Source organism: Hyla sarda, chromosome 1 (genome assembly GCF_029499605.1).
Source record: "Hyla sarda isolate aHylSar1 chromosome 1, aHylSar1.hap1, whole genome shotgun sequence".
In the NCBI taxonomy this organism is placed as follows: domain Eukaryota; kingdom Metazoa; phylum Chordata; class Amphibia; order Anura; family Hylidae; genus Hyla; species Hyla sarda.
The window spans coordinates 522,479,628-522,500,353 of NC_079189.1; the positions used below are offsets into that span (position 1 = coordinate 522,479,628).

A 20,726-nucleotide genomic window follows, 5' to 3' on the forward strand; every position below is an offset into this window, starting at 1 on the left:
AAGGGCATGCTGGAAGTTGTGGTGGTCTGCCTCCTGCTGTTGCATAACTATAGCTCCCAGCATGCCCTTTTTGCATGCTGGGAGCTGTTGCTAAGCAACAGCAGGAGGCTGTCACTCACCACCAACGATCCATGCTGCAGGTCAGTCCCTCGTCATCGCCGCCGCCGGTCCTGGGGCCTTGATCCCAACATTGACGCCGGGGATCGGGGTCCCCAGCTCCAGGGGTGCACGTCCCGCACCCGCTCACGTCCTCCGGAAGAGGGGCGGAGCGGGTTGCGGGAGTGACACCCGCAGCAGGCGCCCTGATTGGTCGGCCGGTAAACCGCACGACGAATCAGGGCGATCGTGAGGTGGCACCAGTAATCAGCCAGTAATCACCGGGTCACTGGAGACCCGATTGACCCGGAATCTGCCGCAGATCGCTGGACTGAATTGTCCAGCGATCTGCGGCCATCGCCGACATGGGGGGTCATCATGACCCCCCTGGGTGATATGCCGTCATGCCTGCTGAACGATTTCAGCAGGCATCGGGCACCGGGTCCCCTCCAGCTAGCGGTGGGGGGCCGGGATTTGACAGGACGTACTCAAACGTCCTGAGTCCTTAAGGACTCGGAAAAGGGGCCGTTTGAGTACGTCCTGCGTCCTTAAGGGGTTAAGGACAAAGGGTTTTTCCATTTTGCACTTTCATTTTTCACCTTTTAAAAATCATAACACTTTCAATTTTGCACATACAGACCAATATGAGGGCTTTTTTTTTTTTTTTGCACCACCAATTGTACTTTATTATGGCAACAATCATTTCACCATAAATTTTCAGTGAAACCAGGAAAAAATATTTGTGGGGCAAAATTGGAAACAAAAAATGACATTTGGAAACTTTTGGGGGCTTCCGATTCTATGCAGTTCACTTTTCAGTAAAATTACATCATATCTTTATTCTGTAGGTCCATACGGTTACAAGGATACCTAAGTTATATAGGTTTTATTTTACTACTTTAAAAAAATTATAACTGCATGCACCAAAATTAGTATGTGCAAAATTGTCATCTTCTGACCCCTATATCTTTAATTTTTCCATATACTGGGCTGTATGAGGTCTAATTTTTTTGCTCCGTGATCTAAAGTTTTATTGGTACTATTTTTCTTTTGATGGGACTTTTTGATCACTTTTTATACATTTTTTTAAGGTATACAAAGTGACCAAAAATACGCAATTTTGGACTTTGGAACTTTTTTAAGCGTACGCCATTGACTGTGCGGTTTCATTAACATTATATTTTTATAGTTTTGACATTTACACACGCGGCAATACCACATACGTTTATTTTTATTAGGTTTACATATTTTTAAATGGAATTTGGGAAAAGGGGGGTGATTCCCATTTTTAATATGGAAGGGGTTAATGTGTGTTTTTAAACTTTTTATTCAACTTTTTTTTAAACTTTAAGTCCTCTTAGGGGACTTTTAGGAGGAATCAGTAGATTCCTTACACAGACCAATGTGGTTCCATAGAGCCACATTGATCTGTATGTTCTGCTCTCGATTAATAAAGCCTGGTCGTGCCAGGCTTTATCATTCTCAGCGCAGCAGCCAGCTCAGGAAGAGAGGTAAGCCCTCTGGCTACCTCAGCAGTGGATTGTCTCCCCGATATCACACGGCGGGGGGGTGATCCACCCCACTGAATCAACAGGGATGGTTTAAATGTCCCTTTTGACGCTGCTGTCAACTTTGACAGCGGCAATCTAAAGGGTTAATAGCTGTCCGCAGCGATTGCCGCATGTGGGATTTTAACACCAGCCCTTAGCTACAAGAATCAGCTGAGGGCTGGCTGGTATGGCGTGGGCTCAAGTCAGGAGCCTGCATCGGCTCATCCTTAGACGGCAAACAGATAAACACAAATACCTTTTTTTTTTTAAAGTGGACAGTAACAGCTACCTTGTTTTTACCAGCTCACATTATAAAAATGGCTCATAAATGTGCCCTATGGACAATTTAAATGCGTTAGGCGTAAATGTTCCAATTTTAATGATTTTAAAGAGCAAAGTGATATTTTAAAAAGAAGGTTTAAGGTGAAGAAATATCCAAAGGCCATTGTGGCTAGTACTTTATCACAACGTGAATGCCTGACAAAAGGGAAAGAAACCACAAATAGTGAAAAAGACTGGTCAATAAACTTTATTACCACCTATACCAGGGAACATAAACATATTAAAGGCATCTTGCAAAAACATTGGCCTATCCTGAAGAATGTCCCCTTTCTACCAGACACTCTTCCCCAGAAACCTCATATTATAGCCCCCAGTAGACTCAGAACCCACAACCCCCAACCCGTGAGTTTTCTCTCAACCACAGGCTCCTATAGATGTGGGCATGTCCGTTGCAAATGCTGTACCAATCTGAACCACCAAGCTAAAACCTTCTTATTTAGAACCATAGGGGAGACTTTTCAGAATAAAACACTGGTAAATTGTTCCTCTCCATATGTGGTATACCTCCTAGATGCCAATGTGGTATACAATATGTGGGGAGAACCATTAGGTGCCTACGATAAAGAATCACAAAGCACAGAAACAGTACCACCAATGGTTTTTTCTAGGCATATAACTCAGCATCATGGCCAAAAGTTTAATGTCATCTCCATTACCCCTATAGAAAGTATATCCAAGGATAATCCACATAGGTTCAACACCATTTTTTTTTTATTATTACTATAATGGTTATATTATTTATATTTTTTATTCTGAGTCCTGTATATATATTTACATGTTTACTATGTACTGCTTATGATACAATTATGCATACTTTTATTCATGCACATTTCCACTCCTACCCAGAATATAATGGTACCATTTTACCATATTTTCATCCTTTTCACACATGTATTCTGCTCTTATATTCGGCTGTTGTACACCTTGGCGTATTATATTGGCACTACATGAATCTAATACTCCAGCTCCTTACACTCATGCTATGGGGTCAATGATATTTACTACCTCAATGCTTGCATTATACGCCTCTGACTTCTCTCTGCCCTATCTTACATACCAACCCCCCACGTTCCTATGATGGGCTATATAGGATTTATACTCATACCGTTATCCTACCCATACTATCTACCTCTAATATCCATACCTGTAGCTGTGACAAACACCACATATTTTGTTTAATTCTATCTAATATGGTCTTTACTCACATCTCTGAATACCACTTAATGTCTTATCCTGAGGTTCCCCCACCTATAACACTGCTCTGCTCCACCATATATAATATGGCTCTACCTATAATATGACTCTGCTCCATCAAACCCTGATTTGCCCCTTTATAATCTGCTCTAATTAGCTATGGCCGTATTCCCCTGTTTCATACTGGAATACTATCTAATTTGTATAGTTTTTTCTCCTCCTAGTCACTTGATTAAGTGCCCTACAGCGCTGTCACAACACAGAAAGCGCTATCCAAAAATAACTTGCACTGACAAACGCTGCTGCGCTTGTATACAGCAATCTGCGATCCACCTAAGAATCGAATTGTTTACACTATTCACATGCCACGTGTGCCACTTCCGGACCACTACGGTTCTACAACAGTTGCTAATCATGTCAAGCATAGGATCTTGTATAAATATGCTCCATATTCTACTTGATATGTCTTTTAATGTATACTAATGCTTTTGTTGTTTTGTATATTTCACCTGATTTTCACTTTATGCTGTACACCCCTCCCCTTTGTTTTGGCGCTCATTTCAGAGCTATATAAACATGTTACCATTGACATTACCTTACCCTGATCTGAGGAAGGTAGGGTTCCTCCCGAAACGCGTAATCTTGTCCATTAATTATTTTATTTAATAAAATGTCCTGCTGAGGACTTTTCTACTATTTCTGGCATCTGCCTCATCCTTCCACAAGAGTCTGCAGTGCCATTGTCCAAGGTTTTTTTTCTGCTTTGCTTCCACAATTCACTCCCAGGAGGACTGTTGTCTTCTCCTGCAACCCACTGGAATAGCAGTGACTCGCACTGCTGGTACCCCCATTAAATCGTGGTTTACATGCGCATTTACATTCATTCTAAGGTGAACGGCCATCGAAAAGTTCCGTGGAGTTGCCCCCCACTCACTATCTGATATCTTAGGGTAATACACGAGGCGCCGTCCGTCTGTCCTTTTTCTTTCTATTTCTATAGATCCGGTAGCCACATGCCCAAAATGTAGTATGAATGCACCCTAATTGTACTGTGTGTGGCCCTATAAATTGTACTGTGTGTTGCCATATAAATTGTGCTGTGTCTGGCCAAATACATTGTACTATGTGTGGCAGCATTAATTGAAATGTGGGTAGGAGCACTGATTGAGGACCAAATGACTGGTGTGGGTAGTTTCATTAAAGGGCTACTGCGGCCCTAATACATCTCATCCCCTATCCAAAGGATAGGAAATAAGATGTCTGATTGCGGGGGTCCCGCCTCTGGGGACCCCCGCAATCTGTCATTCAGCACCCACCTTTGCAAGTTCTCCGCAATGCTGGAGGCTCTGAGTGTGCAGCGTGACGACCACGGGGCCGAAGTATCGTGATGTCACGACTCTGCCCCCATGTGATGTCACACCCCACCCCCTCAATATAAGTCTATGGGAGGGGGCGTGACAGCAGTCATAACTTGCATTCACAGCAGTCACAACATAGACTTGCATTGAGGGGGCAAGGGCATGATGTCACACGGGGGTGGAGTCATGACGTCGCTATACCCCGGCCACACTTGGAGCCTCCTTTGAATAGGGGATAAGATGTATTAGGGCTGGAGTACCCCTTTAACCCCTTAAGGACCAAGCACATTTTCACTGTAGGACCCAGCCATTTTTTGAACATCTGACCACTTTAACTTTAAGCATTAATAACTCTGGGATGCTTTTACCTTTCATTCTGATTCAGAGAATGTTTTTTCATGACATATTCTACTTTATGTTAGTGGTAAAATTTTGTCGATACTTGCATCGTTTCTTGGTGAAAAATTCCAGAATTGAAAATGTTACATTTTTTTTTTACTTTGAAGCTCTCAGCTTATAAGGAAAATGAATATTCCAAATTAATTATATATTGATTCATATATACAACATGTCTAATTTATGATTGCATCATAATGTTGACATGTTTTTACTTTTGGAAGAGATCAGAGGACTTCAAAGTTCAGCAGCAATTTTCCAATTTTTCAAAAAAATGTCAAAATCAAAATTTTTCAGGGACTAGTTCTGTTTTGAAGTGGATTTGAAGGGCCTTCATATTAGAAATGCCCCACAAATTACCCCATTATAAAAACTGCACCCCTCAAAGTATTCAAAATGACATTCAAAAGGTTTGTTAACCCTTTAGGTGTTTCACAGGAATAGCAGCAAGGAGAAAAGGAGAAAATTCAAAATCTTCATTTTTTACACTGGCATGTTCTTGTAGACCCAGTTTTTGAATTTTTACAAGGGGTAAAAGGAGAGAAATCTTCCTAAAATGTGTAACCCAATTTCTCTCGAGTAAGGAAATACCTCATGTGTATGTCAAGTGTTCGGCGGGCGCAGTAGAGGGCTCAGAAGGGAAGGAGCGACAATTGGATTTTGGAGAGTGAGTTTTTCTGAAATGGTTTTTGTGGGGCATGTCACATTTAGGAAGCCCCTATGTTGCCAGAACAGCAAAAAAAAAAAAAAACACATGGCATACTATTTTGGAAACTACACCCCTCAAGGCACGTAACAAGGGGTCCAGTGAGCCTTAACACCCCACAGGTGTTTCACAACTTTTTGTTAAAGTTGGATGTGTAAATGATTTATTAATTTTTTCCACTAAAATGCTAGTTTTCCCAATTTTTTTTTAATTTTTACAAGGGATAATAAGACAATTGCCACCCAAAATTTGTAACCCCATTTCTTCTGAGTATGGAAATACCCCAAGTGTGGACGTCAAGAGCTCTGCTGGCGCACTACAATGCTCAGAAGAGAAGGAGTCACATTTGGCTTTTGAAAAGCGAATTTTGCTTAAATGGTTTTTGTAGGGCATGTCACATTTAGGAAGCCCCTATGGTGCCAGAACAGCAAAAAAAAAAAAAAAAAAAACATGGCATACTATTTTAGAAACTACACCCCTCAATGAACACAACAAGGGGTACAGTGAGCCTTAACACCTCACAAGTGTTTGACGACTTTTTGCTAAAGTCGGATGAGTAAATGAAAAAAAAAATGTTTTTCACTAAAATGCTGGTTTTCCCCCACATTTTACATTTTTACAAGGGGTAATAGGAGAAAATGACCCCCAAAATTTGTAACCCCATTTCTTCTGAGTATGGAAATACCCAATGTGTGGATGTCAAGTGCTCTGCTGGCGCACTACAATGCTCAGAAGAGAAGGAGCACCATTGAGCTTTTGAAGACAGAATTTGGTTGGAATAGAAGTCGGGGGCCATGTGCGTTTACAAAGCCCCCCTGTGGTGCCAGAACAGTGGACCACCCACGTGACCCCATTTTGGAAACTACACCCCTCACAGAATTTAATAAGGGGTGCAGTGAGTATTTACACCCCACTGGCGTTTGACAGATCTCTGGAACAGTGGGCTATGCAAATGAAAAATAAAATTTTTCATTTTCACGGACCACTGTTCCAAAAATCTGTCAGACACCTGTGGGGCATAAATGCTCACTGTACCCCTTAATACATTACGTGAGGGGTGTAGTTTCCAAAATGGGGTCATATGTGGGGGGGGGGGTCCATTGTTCTGGCTCTATGGGGGCTTTGTAAACACACGTAGCCTTCAATTCCGGACAAATTTTATCTTCAAAATCCCAATGGTACTCCTTCTCTTCTGAGCATTATAGTGCGCCAGCAGAGCACTTTACATCCACATATGGAGTATGTTCTTACTCAGAAGAAATGGGGTTACAAATTTTGGGGGGCTTTTTTCCTATTTTTCCTTGTGAAAATGAAAAATTTTGGGTAACACCAGCATTTTAGTGAAATTTTTTTTTTTTCATTTTTCCATCCAACTTTAATGAAAATTCGTCAAACACCTGTGTGGTGTTAAGGCTCACTATACCCCCTGTTACTTTCCGTGAGGGGTATAGTTTCCAAAATGTGGTCACGTGTGGGTATTTCTTTTTTTGCGCTTATGGCAGAACCGCTGTAAAATCAGCCACCCCTGTGCAAATCACCAATTTAGGCTTCAAATGTACATGGTGCGCTCTCACTCCTGAGCCTTGTTGTGCATCCGCAGAGCATTTTACGCTTACATATGGGGTATTTCCGAAGTCTGGAGAAATTGTGTTACAAATTTTGGGGGTCTTTTTTTCCTTTTAACACTTGTGAAAATAAAAAGTAAAGGACAACACCAGCATGTTAGTGTAAAATTTTTTATTTTTTTACACTAACAGGCTGGTGTAACGCAATATCTCCCGAGTACAAAGATACCCCATATGTGGCCCTAAACTGTTACCTTGAAATACGACAGGGCTCTGAAGTGAAAGAGCGCCATGTGCATTTGAGGACTAAATTAGGGATTGCATAGGGGTGGGCATAGGGGTATTCTACACCAGTGATTCCCAAACAGGGTGTCTCCAGCTGTTGCTAAACTCCCAGCATGCCTGGACAGTCAGTGGCTGTCCGGAAATGCTGGGAGTTGTTGTTTTGCAACAGCTGGAGGCTCCGTTTTGGAAACACTGCTGTACAATATGTTTTTCATATTTATTGGGGGGGGGGCAGTGTAAGGGGGTGTTTATGTAGTGTTTTACCCTTTATTATGTGTTAGTGTAGTGTAGTGTAGTGTTTTTAGGGTACATTCACACGGGCGCAGGTTTACAGTGAGCTTCCCGCTAGAAATTTGCGCTGTGGCGAAAAATTTGCCGCAGCTCATACTTGAAGCAGGAAACTTACTGTAAACCTGTCCGTGTGAATGTACCCTGTACATTCAGATGGGGGGGCAAACCTCCAGCTGTTTCAAAACTACAACTCCCAGCATGTACTGACAGACCGTGCATGCTGGGAGTTGTAGTTTTGCAACAGCTGGAGGCACACTGGTTGGAAAGCCTTCAGTTAGGTTCTGTTACCTAACTCAGTATTTTCCAACCAGTGTGCCTATAGCTGTTGCAAAACTACAACTCCCATGTACTGATCGTCGAAGGGCATGCTGGGAGATCTAGTTATGCAACAGCTAGAGGTACGCAACTGCAACTCCCAGCATGCCTAGACAGCTGTTTCGGCATGCTGGGATTTGCAATTTTGCAACATCTGGAGGGCTACAGATAGAGACCACTGCACTGTGATCTCCAAACTGTGGACCTCCAGATGCTCAAAACTACAAATCCCAGCATGCACAGACAGCAAACTGCTGTGTGGGCATGCTAGGAGTTGTAGTTTTGCAAGATCTAGAGTGCTATAGTATAGAGATCACTGTGCAGTAGACCTCCAGCTGTTGCAAAACTGCAAATCCCAGCATGCCCAGCAGCTGTCTCAAACTATAGCCCTCTAGATGTTGCTAGGCAACTTACCGGCTTCCGCCGGATCCAAGGAGCCGTCTTCTTCTGTCGCACGACATCGCCGCCCGCGCCGATCACCGCCGCCGATCCAGTCCCGCAGCTTCCACTGACGGGTAAGTGGATCATCGGCGTTCGGTCCCCTTCTGTTCCCCGTTCTGCCCCGCCTATTGTGGGTGGGCAGAACGGGAAAACGAAAGTAAACCCCCCGCCCCCGATCTGCTATTGGTGGTCGCGTCTAGACCACCAATAGCAGGGATAGGAGGGGTGACACCTCTGCCACCTCACTCCTATCGCTACAGCGGGATCGTGGGTGTCTTAGACAACCGCGATCCCCCTTATATTCCGGGTCACCGGGTCACCATAGACCCGTATGTCCCGGAATTGGCGCAAATCGCAAGTGTGAATTCACTTGCGATTTGTGATGATCGCAGACATGGGGGGGGTCTGATGACCCCCCCTGGGCATTTGCATGGGGTGCCTGCTGATCGATATCAGCAGTCACCCCAGTCCGGTCCCTGCCCGGCACGCGGCGGGGACCGAAATTCCCACGGGCGTACAGGTACGCCCTGGGTCCTTAAGACCCAGGTAAAGAAGGTGTATCCATATGCCCTAGGTCCTTTACGGGTTAAATGAGCACTGGTGGTATCCAGCATTAGTTGGACACTGAATGGTGGAGTTATTTATTAACACATTATAATTGCCTGAGAGGTGCTTAATGGAGCACAGTATTGGAGTACAGAGTAGGAAATATTAATTTAGAGAAAACATAGAACCTCCTCGATTTAAGTTCCAAATGAACTCATTAAAACCCAATTACACTTCCATTATTGATTTGTCAGGTATAATTAGTTTGATCGGAATTCAAGCATAAAAATTATGAAGAAAATGAAAGTTTGCAGTTGTACTTATTTTTGATTGAACTGTGATTAACATTTACAGATGTTCCGCTTAGTTTTGTTGATTTGTTACCGCACAGTATTTCGGGAAATGTGAATTGAAGTCAGTGTTCCATGTCAAAGTACTTTTTAGAAGTAAATTAAAAAAAGGTGATTTGATTTTGATTAAAATAAACTTAAGATGAGAGGATTAATGTTTGATCACATTTTTGCTTATGGATTCTGGATAGTATCCGTTTTCATTTTACTGCTATAAAGCATGATTTCCTATAAATATTTTTTCACTTGAATTTAGAAGTTTGGTATACGGACAGGAAATAATTTAGAGAAAATATAAATAGCTGTCACAACAACTTTACAGATCAGGACTGATAACGTAAAAGTAGCAAAGTAGTCAGTGGTGTAATCTATAATGATAGAGATTGCCTGTAAGGCGAGTTTCACATCCATATATCATAAGTGAACGGACGGTTATTTTATGCCTAAGCCGTCCTGCTGTTTATGAAAAGGTTTCTGAAAATACATTAAGCATTGAAGTGCAGTGAAACTTAAGCATTACATGGCAGCCTAGAAAGTCTTTGGACACCACTTTAATGCACTCAATAGAGTTCAAGCCAGTATTAACCATAATTTGCTCTAAAGAAAATAGTCTTAACCAAAGAATCCTTTTCTAATGCCAAATGTCGATGGCATGTCCAAACTGTTTTCTAAGGGGCATGAAATAGCCGACCTGTGAAAAAAGTATATTTGGAATGTATTTTATAACATTTGGATAAAAGAAAAAAGACACATTTGAGGTAAGAAGCCTAAAAAACATATCTGTTCAAGCTTGAGGTGTGAAGAGTAAAATTATTTTCTAATTTCTCATTTATACGGAGAACTAGCACCAGTTTAAATGGGTACTCTGCTGCCCCAGTGTTTGGATAGGGAAAAAAAAAGTCTACGGGCGAAGTACCCCTTTAAAGTTGTATTGGCTGAACCATCTTTTTGTCTGTGCTTAATATTAGGGAGTAGAGTGAGAAAGGAAGGCTTGTTCCCATAAAACATAACAAGGCTTTAGAAATTGAAAGCCTATCCTTAGGTATATTGTCGGGGTTCCAACTTCCAGCACATCCCTTCCCTCGATCAGTTATAAGAGGCCAGGACACTCATGTAGGGGCTGCAGGACAACTTATACTGTTATATTATATACTATTTATAGCAGTAGTATAAGGTATTGCAGAATTTTTTTTGTGTAGTTGAATGGGGCAATTCTGCAGTATCTTGCACTGCCACTACTTGTAATTAGTGATGAGCGGCATTGCCCATATTCGAATTTGCAATATTTCGTGAATATATAGACGAATATTTGTCCTATATTCGCAAATTTTGTATATTCATTATATAGTTGCATATTCGCATATGTGAATATTCGCATATTCGCGTATTTGAGGAGGAAAACAGTGAGGGGTGGGCAACTTTACTATTGGTTGCTAGGGATGTTGTTGATAATCTCTGTGTATTGTGACAAGTGTATTTGCATCATTTTAATTGACCCACAAGTGAAAAGAAGGAATATGCAAATATTCACAGATGCGCATATGCGGAAAAAAGCGAATATTCACAATTTCAATATATTTGCAATATTCACAAATTCACAAATTTGCGATATTCGCAATAAAAATTTAAAATGCAAATATTCGCGCCCAACACTACTAATATACTGTATGTGTGCAAATACAAACCATACCCAGTCCATGTTAACACTGAAGAAGCTACAGAACCTCTTCAAGTGCCATGGCCTCTTCTAACAGCTGACTGGCATGGGATTGGTCTTCTCACCCTGCTGTTTTAATATTGATGGTGATTAATGTTGTTTGAACAAAACTACACAGTACAGTACACTTACATTAATTCTAATGTAATAATTCCTAGGACACAGATATCTTGATCAAGAGATAAAAGATTCTTCATTTCACATATGTACATGTAATGACTGTACTGACTAGTACTTGTAATCATAAATATACTAAGTAAATTTATATACATTCATGAATTCTTGCAGTGAGGATTGAGCTGCATAAATGTAAGGTGTCAGGTCACGGCCCAAATGTTGATTTTACTGTAGTTATATTTATATACTCTATTTACCTAGGGCATTTACAACAAACTCAATGTGGTATGGTCATGTACTTTCTATGATCTTGTTGATATATACATTCAAGCCCAGAAATATATTATAAACTAAGCATTTGTTCACGGCAGCAGAATAATCATTGATTTGTGATACTTGGACTAGGAGGATAATGAACAACTACATATATCTTTACTAGGAGGAAAGCAAATCATGAATAAGATGAAGTTCATTGGAAATGAAATATCTCACAGCAAGAGTGCAATTGTTTTACATACTAAGTTTATTCTTAAAGGGGTTTGCTCACAAATGGAAAAGAGATGGTAAGGTCAATTGCGTTACTGCCATAGTCCTGCAAGCTACGCTGTTAATGTAAGTTCCAGAGTTATGTAAACAGTGTAGCTTTCTGTGTTAAAGAGTACTCTGGCACTAATACAGCTTATCCCCTATCCAAAGGATAGGGGATAAGATGTCTGATCGCCGGGGGTCCTGCCGCTGGGGCCCCTGCAATCTGTCATTCAGCACCCTCCTTTGCGAGCTTTCCATGGCCGGAGTACCCCTATTAATGTCAATGGAAGTTACGCAAAGCGCATAACACAAGTGGTTTAAATAGGCTGGGGATTGCCAGGTTACCATGTTTTTCATTTGTAAGCAAACTCCTTTAGAATAGTTTTCCAGGCTAAAGTTATTGATGACATAATCATAAGATAGATTATACAATTTAGAAGAGTTGGATGGCAATGCCCGGAACCCCACTGATCTGTTTTCTAGAGCCCTGGTGCCCGTATACACAGAGAAGAAACCCAGAAGTGGACAGCTCCATATATTGTGTAATAGCTGTGCTGAGTTACTGCAGCTCAGCTCCTCTTTACTTCAATGGGAGTTATGCTGCCATAACCAAGCATTGCCACCACACAATGTACGGAGATGTCCATTTCTGGCACTGTTCTTTGTGTATGTGGCTCCATGAAGCTAGAAAACAGCTGATCAACAGCATTTCAAGTGTTATCACCCCTTTGATCTGCTGTTAATGATCTATGATGAGGATAGGACATCAATAATTTTGGCCTGGTAACCCCCTTTAACGGATGTCATATATCGTACGTTGCAATTCAAATAGGGGTCATATAACAGAGAACTAAACGTGGTCTACAGTAGATTGAAGTTCAGCTCCTGGACAATAATTTCAGCTTCTAGATAGAAGTTGGTCTCGTTATCATAATTGTTTCCCTCATAGGGAATATATTTTAGCCTTTAAAATGACGCTTTAATGTTATTGTTTCTATTTATTGCATATTTACAATAATTGATTGTATTGTGTACATGATAACGTACTTGTCAACATAGTTACATTATCAGTAAACGTGACCCAATTATTCACGCTCCCTGGCAGATTCTTGCCTACCAACAACAGTGATGCCATTTAATGCAGCCATGTCTCTTGCCATTCCCTTTCCACCTTGAAAATATTTTTACCTTAACTAGTAACTTTTCAGGTTTGAAACTTTTATTAATTATCTCTTAATCCCAAATTTTGATGTCATATAACTTACCTGGAAAGACTGTAATGCACCAGATAGATTTCATTAGACAAAGGCTGCTTTGTGAAGGACATTTTTGCTTTATATCTAGAAGCGTTAGAGGGTTCAAAGACAATGCCGAATCAGCTCATCAACATTACAGAAGAGCAAAGAATCCTCATAGCATGTAGTTGTCATGACATCGAATTCCGCCCTGTTCTTCCAGCTTCATGACTGAGTTTTGAAAACAGAGAAAAGGGCAATGCTAGCGTAAAGGCTACAGGGACTGTTACTTGCAATAGATTTTTTTTTAACCTTCATACTGTATCTTTTTTCCATGATTTGCTTTCTCTTAAGTGTTGCTCCAGGCCTTTCCGGGACTCTGTCTTACAGAATATGCTGATTCAGTTTACCTAGGGGGGAAATGAAGTGGAAAATTGAATCTGCATTAATATAAGATGCGGGCTGTAGACTTGTTGGTATTGTACTGAAAGTTTAAAGTGAAGCTTCATGTTTTACTTCTGAAATTAACGTTTTATGCCTCATGATTAGATGCTGTTTACAAAAAAAAATGTGTTTTAGTCCTAATTTTATAGTAGAAAATGTCTTTCCAAGTCAGCAGAAGGCACTCCGATAATAGTGTGCTGTACATTATTACATTTAAGCATTTTTTTTGGCACTTTATCACAGTTTTATGCATAATTCTTGAGCAAGAGCAGAGCTAGTTTACACTTAAGAAATTCTATATCTAGAATGGAAAATAAAATCTAAGTCTTTCCATAAATTCATGCAATCTCACTTAGTAATGGTATATTTAAGGAATAGAGCCGTATACAATGTATTTTCTCTGGAGGTTGTTCAATGCAGCTGGATACATTTTTTTAATTTTTTTATTATGGACCCCGCAACCATGTATTCACCTTGATATTAGTGTACGTGGTGGGAAGACAAGCAGCAACCACCTTATGAAGGTGGACATATACCCTCCTGTTTCTTCATTAGAAGTCTTTGAGGGAGAAATCACTGCTTTTGCATATTTACCAATCAGGTTGCTGTATATGTTTAACATTGCTGTATTACTTAATTTCCATGTTAGTGTTATAGTTTTACTTTTTATATGGTTACTATATAGCTGGTACTAGCTTTAATCCCAGCAACAGATTTTTTTTCCACATTGATTGCTAGGTGACTGGACCATTTGAGTGATGCCATGTTCTCCTGCCATCTCTTAAGCCAGGAGAGGAGCTCATGTCTATAGAAAGTTGTGAGAGTCATTCATCTGGGCTGTGGTGGCAATGTGTATAAGTTGTTTGAAGATTGAGACCGGATGCTGTTGCCAAGTTTGTTGTTTGCTTTGGGTAGGATTGCAGCCTGAAGTGCTGTTGAGTATCAAAAGTGCATAGACACTGAGATTCTGAACGAGTATTGTCTCTGAACAATGGTGAGGAGCCACGGGTGTTGATGATAGGACGCCCATGTGTCAGAGTATAAGATCGCTGTCATATGAGTGTGCTGAAGAAAGTGGCCATGATAGGGAGGAGCAAGTAAATAGCTCAGGTACCAACCACAGTTATGAGAGAAACTGTTCCAGGTATTGTGTTCCAGTTTAAGAATCACAAGTGACTTTTGCCTGCTTATAGAGCAAATCAAATTATACTTGTCTTTCAACAGTTCTTGGGTCAAGTTGTTTGCCTTGTTCTTTCTACACATGGGGCCAAACAAACCCCTTGACATGCCTGTCAGCTTAGCCTGCTGGTCTCTTCACATTACTGGTACTGCAGCTCACTCCATCCAGTCCAATTCAAGTGAATGGGACGAGCTGCAGCATGAAGTACACTTCAAACATTGTTCAAGTATATAAGTCCTGAAGATTGGCACTATCAGCCATTACATACCCATGCCTCTTGGTTCCAAGAAGAGCCACAGTGCCCACTCGGCTTGCTAAACCTTATTGAGGTGCTCTGTTGTTCGTAGAGATGAAGTTGTCATCAAATCACAATACGTTGGAGTGAATTAACCAAGTCACTCTCTTGCAGGTTGCATGTAAAAGCAGACCTTATGTATTGCACAAAATGGTACAATGGTCACAGAGGAGGCGGACAGAAAGGACTGCATATTGTGGCACTTCAAACATTGAAGGGGTTCCTTCATGATAGATATACAAAATATTCCCAAAATATCAAGATGATCAGAAATATCAGCAATGTTATCTATGCATTCATGACCACCTCACATTACATTTTACATAGTTGTCTTTTTCTGCCATCAAGCTCCCCTTTGCCAGGTGACATACTGGTAGATACCCACAGGATCAGTTTCTCATTGGTCCCAAGTTTCCATCCAATATGGTACATATGTTTTTCTCATATGCAAATTATGAAAAATCTGTGTTGACATCTTGTATGGAAGTGTTGCCAAGTCAGTTTCCTTCTGGAACGTTGTTTACTTGCCATGTGTATTGTATTGTCTTATTCCAAGAGATGGGCACAAAACAAGCAGAACATTTCTACATAAAAGTCCTAGCCGTGTTATGAATATGTATAAACAAATTACATATAGCGTTCTAAAGCAAAGGCAAACAAGATTTTTGCTTAACAAATGTATACATGTGGTTAAAGCATAAATAGCTACATTTGCTTTTGAAATAAGAATAGCATTATGGTTTTCTGTGCATCACATTGCCTGCAGTACATTCTCTGTTGTTTTCTACCACTGTACACTTTTGCTCATTCGGCTTTCTCTACCTTGACATTCTATAGTCTTTTCTGCTCGCAGCTGATTACCAGCCTATAAAAATTCAGCTGCAGGCTGAACGTGTGAATAAATCTGATGATGTATATAGAGATGAGGTAGCATAAAAGAGCAGAAAAGAAGGCTGCAGTCCACATACTTTTATAGACAGCTCTGTATATTGTGCCATGGCAGTTTTACGGTAGATATTTCAGTATAAAATTTTAACATATTGCACATAATTATGTTGTTCTTGGGAAATATAAACTTCATATAGAAACTGTGGCAGAAAGTAATGTTTTGTTGTAAAGCTGGTTGTATACATTGAGATGCTGAAGTCTAGAGAAGACTATTTGAACCAAATTGTTTCTCTAATATAAGAGGTTTTCAAGGTAGTTGCTGGTTGTTTACTTCATGTGTCTGAATAGAGTTGGATATGTACATTATTGGGGGGACTACTTGTTTTCTCTGTTTTTATTGGAAAGTTATATTGGAAAGTTATTCTGTTATACTGAAAGTGCCATAACATATTTTTTGGTGACATTGATTGGTGGTATTTCAGCTCCTTGACTCTCTTGTAATTCTGAGAAGTAAAGGACTGTGATCCCATCAGCCCCTTGAATCTCCTCTAATGCCGAGAAGTGAAGGACTGTGATCTCATCGCCTTCCTTCCTTCCCACGCCCCCTAGTGATGTCACGTCATGTCACATCCTTCCTTCCAATGCCCCCTAGGGATGTCACGTCCTTTGGATAGGGGATAAGATGTATAAAGCCGCAATACCCCTCTAACCTCATTGCAAAGCTATGCAGTGACAAACTGGGTTACAGAGCTCTAAAGATATGTATGGGTCCAAGTGGATACATGTCATATTCTAGACCTTTACTAGGATTGGAGGGGGGTTGCTAAGATGAGAAAAACTGGGTTGTAACTCATGGGGATTTTTTCTCTTGCTTTGTATCTAAATTGCAGGTTTCAGGTTGATATAGATAAACATATGTCTTTTTTAGCCTTATAAATTATGTGACTATGTTGCAGAACTACCACTGAAGTAAATTATTGAACAGTACAAGTCTACAGAATGCATTGTAGACAAACTATACCTGCATATGTGAAAAAGGATAAATCAGGGATTCCGCTCACCCCTCCATTAGTGTTGCTCGCGAATATTCGCAATGCAAATTTTATTCGCGAATATCGCATATTCGCGAATTTGCGAATATTCGCGAATATAGCGCTATATATTCGTAATTACGAATATTCTTTTTTATTTTATTTTATTTTTTTTCACAGTACACATCACAGTGATCACCCCTCTCTGCTTCCAGCTTGTGTGGTGTAAAGAAGGCTCTAATACTACTGTGTGAAACTGGTGTGCGAATTTTCGCATATGCAAATTTTTGCTTATGTTAATTTTTGTATATGCTCATTTTTGCATATGTTAATTTTCGCATACGCGAAGTTTCGCATATGCGAAAATAAAACGAGAATATTACGAACATGCGAATATTCGCGAATATATGACGAATATTCGTCCATATATTCGCGAATATTCGCGAATTCGAATATGGCCTATGCCGCTCAACACTACCCTCCATAACAACATCCACAGTTCTGGACCAGACAGGTGCAAAGTGCGTTTCAGACACTTGAAAGAACTAATTGAACTCACAGGAAGCCTCAGATGAGCTGAATAATCCCAGTACTCTAGGCAAATATTGTCTAGAGTGCTGGGATTCTTCACCTTGTCTGAGGCTTCCTGTGAGTTCTATAACTGTAAATGGTTATGGGTCTTGTATAGTGGAAAGCAGCTAACAGAATCTTTTGTACAGCTCAAAATATACATGTTTTGTTCGTAAAAATGTTTCTTTTTCTCAAAACTATTGTAACTGATCCACTCAGCCAATATGTGCAATCTGCATTGTGAGAAACACCAGATGCCTCTAAACTCATTGTCACATTGTGATCTGCTAAACATATCAACAACCTATGTAGATTAAAGTGAGATCTCGAGATCTCACTAGATGTTACTTGTCTGACAGATGACTAAAAAACATGACTTTTTTTTGTTTAATGTAGTAGGCAGGCTACTCATTTTAATTTCATTTTACATTAATATGTTGACGATTCCTAGATTTTTATGTTGGCTATTTAGCAGTATGGGTCAAGTTCCTTATTGTACTTACATTAAAGGATTTGTTCAACAATGAGAAAAGCACTTTCCATGCTTATTCCTCCGTGGCTCACTTATAGGAAGCAGAACTGCACAGCCTTGGTTTCTTAAAAGTGGTGGTTGTATTGCTGAAACTGGCTATATGTTGTGATTACTTGGTGTGTCGGCCAATGGCTGCATAATGTTGCCGATGTTATAGCAACATTGTTTGACCATGGCTACTGCATGTTGTGTGGTTCCCCCCCCCCCCCCCCCACACATGCAGTTAAGCACCAGCTTCAGCAAAACAGCCCACCCTCTATAAGAAAATAGGCATAACAGGTTGGTCCATCACTCACCCCAGAATTGAGCCACTGGTGGTTGAAACAGACAATCCCTCTAGGCAAAGAGAGAAATAACAGGTTGTGAAATGAGCCACCAGGAAGCAAGTAAACAAAGTGCATTATTTGTGATGGTGCATAGTCCGTAAGTCCACAATGCAGAGTGCAATCTTAGACTTAGAGACACATTATTGTAAGGTATACTTACAGTCCGTTAGGAAATGTTTGCACACTTGGTTAACTCTGGCATCATAATTTACTCCAGTGAATGATGCAGTGGCAATCACAAATAGTACTCCCACTCCATCTACAAGGTGCATTCATGAACCTCTGTTTTTGTGATCATTTCGAGAGCCCAGTCAGTGGACCCCCAGGGATCCCACATTTCTCACCTATCCTGTGGATAGCTGTAGAATCCTCTCAATAGTCTTAATAGTGCAATCCCTTTATTGCTTACATTTTCACCATTTTATATTTAACCAGAATTTGTGTTTTTTTCCTATATGTTACTGAACAATAAGGGAAACCTCTTGTGAACAAATGATTAACCATTTAATGTTTCTGATTGACAGGAGACGTGTGTGAACCCAACCCATGTGAAAATGGAGGAATCTGTTTGTCTGGTTTATCTGAGGAAACCTATACATGCGAATGCCCAATTGGCTTCAATGATCCCAACTGTTCTAGTGTTGTGGAGGTTGGTAAGTGCAACTTGTGATCACAAAGGAACTTTTATTTGTTCTTGTGGATATCATCATCATCATATGTGTTCTTAAACGAGAAACTGGAAATTGAAGTGCCATTTAAAATGTTTGTAATACGTGTTCTCTGTGTGGCTTATCTGTTTGAAGGGCTTATGAAGACAGTTAAAGAAACAGGTTGAATTGTCCTTCTAATGTATAAAACATATTTTAAGGGTATGTTCACATGTATATTAACCTGCAGCAGATTTGCTGTAAACCCATTGAAGTCACTGGGTATCAACACAGCCAGCTGCAGATTTTCCTCAGGAGATTATGTAAATGTTAACCTGGCCTTAAACACAATGGCCCTCATTTACTAGGACTGTTGTGTTTTTACTAGTGTGAAATGTTGTTTCCACTCTATTTACTATGGGGATTCACAGATTTGCAAGTCGGGAAAAAAAAAAGCTATTTCTAGGTGGAAATTCCAGCCATTTATTTATTCACAGGATATTTTGTTAATTTTATAGTAAATAGGTTGAGTTGTGAAACCACACCCCCTTTTTTTGTCTGACCATGCCCCTTTGCAGCAGATCACGCCCTTTTTTCTGCTTTTCCCAATGCAATGTCGGGTATGTTGTATTTTCCTGGTGCACACTGTCGCACACTGTCTGAGCCAGGTTGTCAGCCAGTTTCAGACATGTCTCAGACACTGTGCACCCAACTAACTTAGAAAAACCAGACAAAAACTAGTGTGTTTTAGCTTAGTAAATGAGGGCCGATATAGGGAAATTGTAAGTTAATAAAGGGGACATTTGCTATAAAAAAAACATGTCTCCCTCTTTAAAGGGGTACTCTGCTGCTCAGCGTTTGGAACAAACTGTTCCAAATGCTGGAGTCAGCGCTGGGAGCTTGTGATGTCATAACCCCACCCCCTCAATACATCATGCCCTGCCCCCTAAATGCCAGTCCATGGGAGGGGGTCTGACAGACTTGTATTGAGGAGGTGGGTTGTGACATCATGAGGGGGAGGGGCTATGACATCATGAGCTCTTAGCGCCAGCTCCTGCATTCAGAACAGTTTGTTCCAAACGCTGAGAAGAGGAGTACCCCTTTAAGACCTGATATGAATATGCATTACATACACAGCCTGTTGAATGTAGTGATAATTGTAATGCCTTATGTCCCCTGTGGTGGGGCTGTAGTCAAAAGACAACTAGCCACCCCCCCCCCCCCCCCCCACTTCCCCAAGCGTCAGGTCCCTTCATTTATACAATTATAAGATAATCTCTGGATATGAGAAGCAATGGAATGAAATAAAACAATTAGATGTTTGTCACACTGTATATTGAGGTAACTTAATAACTGTAGATATGTCTCTGATATCTGGACGGTGAAGACTTAATGGCAGTATTGAAAATGAAGGCAAGTGTTTTAGACATTAGAATTAAAAGCTATACCATCTTTTGCTGTGTTCCATTAATGTTCGGAATGCATTCACTTTTACCCTAGTATGCATGACCTTGGCACTGTGTTGTTCTTACCATGGACTTGTTACCGTGTACAGTTAATTAAGTCATTAGTGAGACAGTGTTCGTTGTTTTTCTATTTCCATTCTTCACTCTTTAATTAGTTTGTATTGAATCAATAGTTCTTTTAAAGTTTGTAACTTTTTATCTGTTTTAGTTAAGCCACACGGTTGTGATTAATTCCGCTGTACTGTTTTTCTTACCAGTGCATTAGTATGTGTGATTTTGCTTAAGTATAGACGTTTTGTTCAAGAATACCATTTG

The 20,726-nt window shown here is 40.4% G+C and overlaps 1 protein-coding gene across 1 annotated transcript in view; it reads left to right on the forward strand.

Annotated features, from left to right (window-relative positions):
* EDIL3 (EGF like repeats and discoidin domains 3) overlaps positions 1-20,726 on the forward strand; it is an 815,229-nt gene that overhangs the window by 129,596 nt on the left and 664,907 nt on the right. The window contains exon 2 of the mRNA XM_056538782.1: positions 18,823-18,951. Coding sequence (XP_056394757.1) covers positions 18,823-18,951 — 129 coding nt within the window. The remainder of the gene's footprint in view (positions 1-18,822; positions 18,952-20,726) is intronic.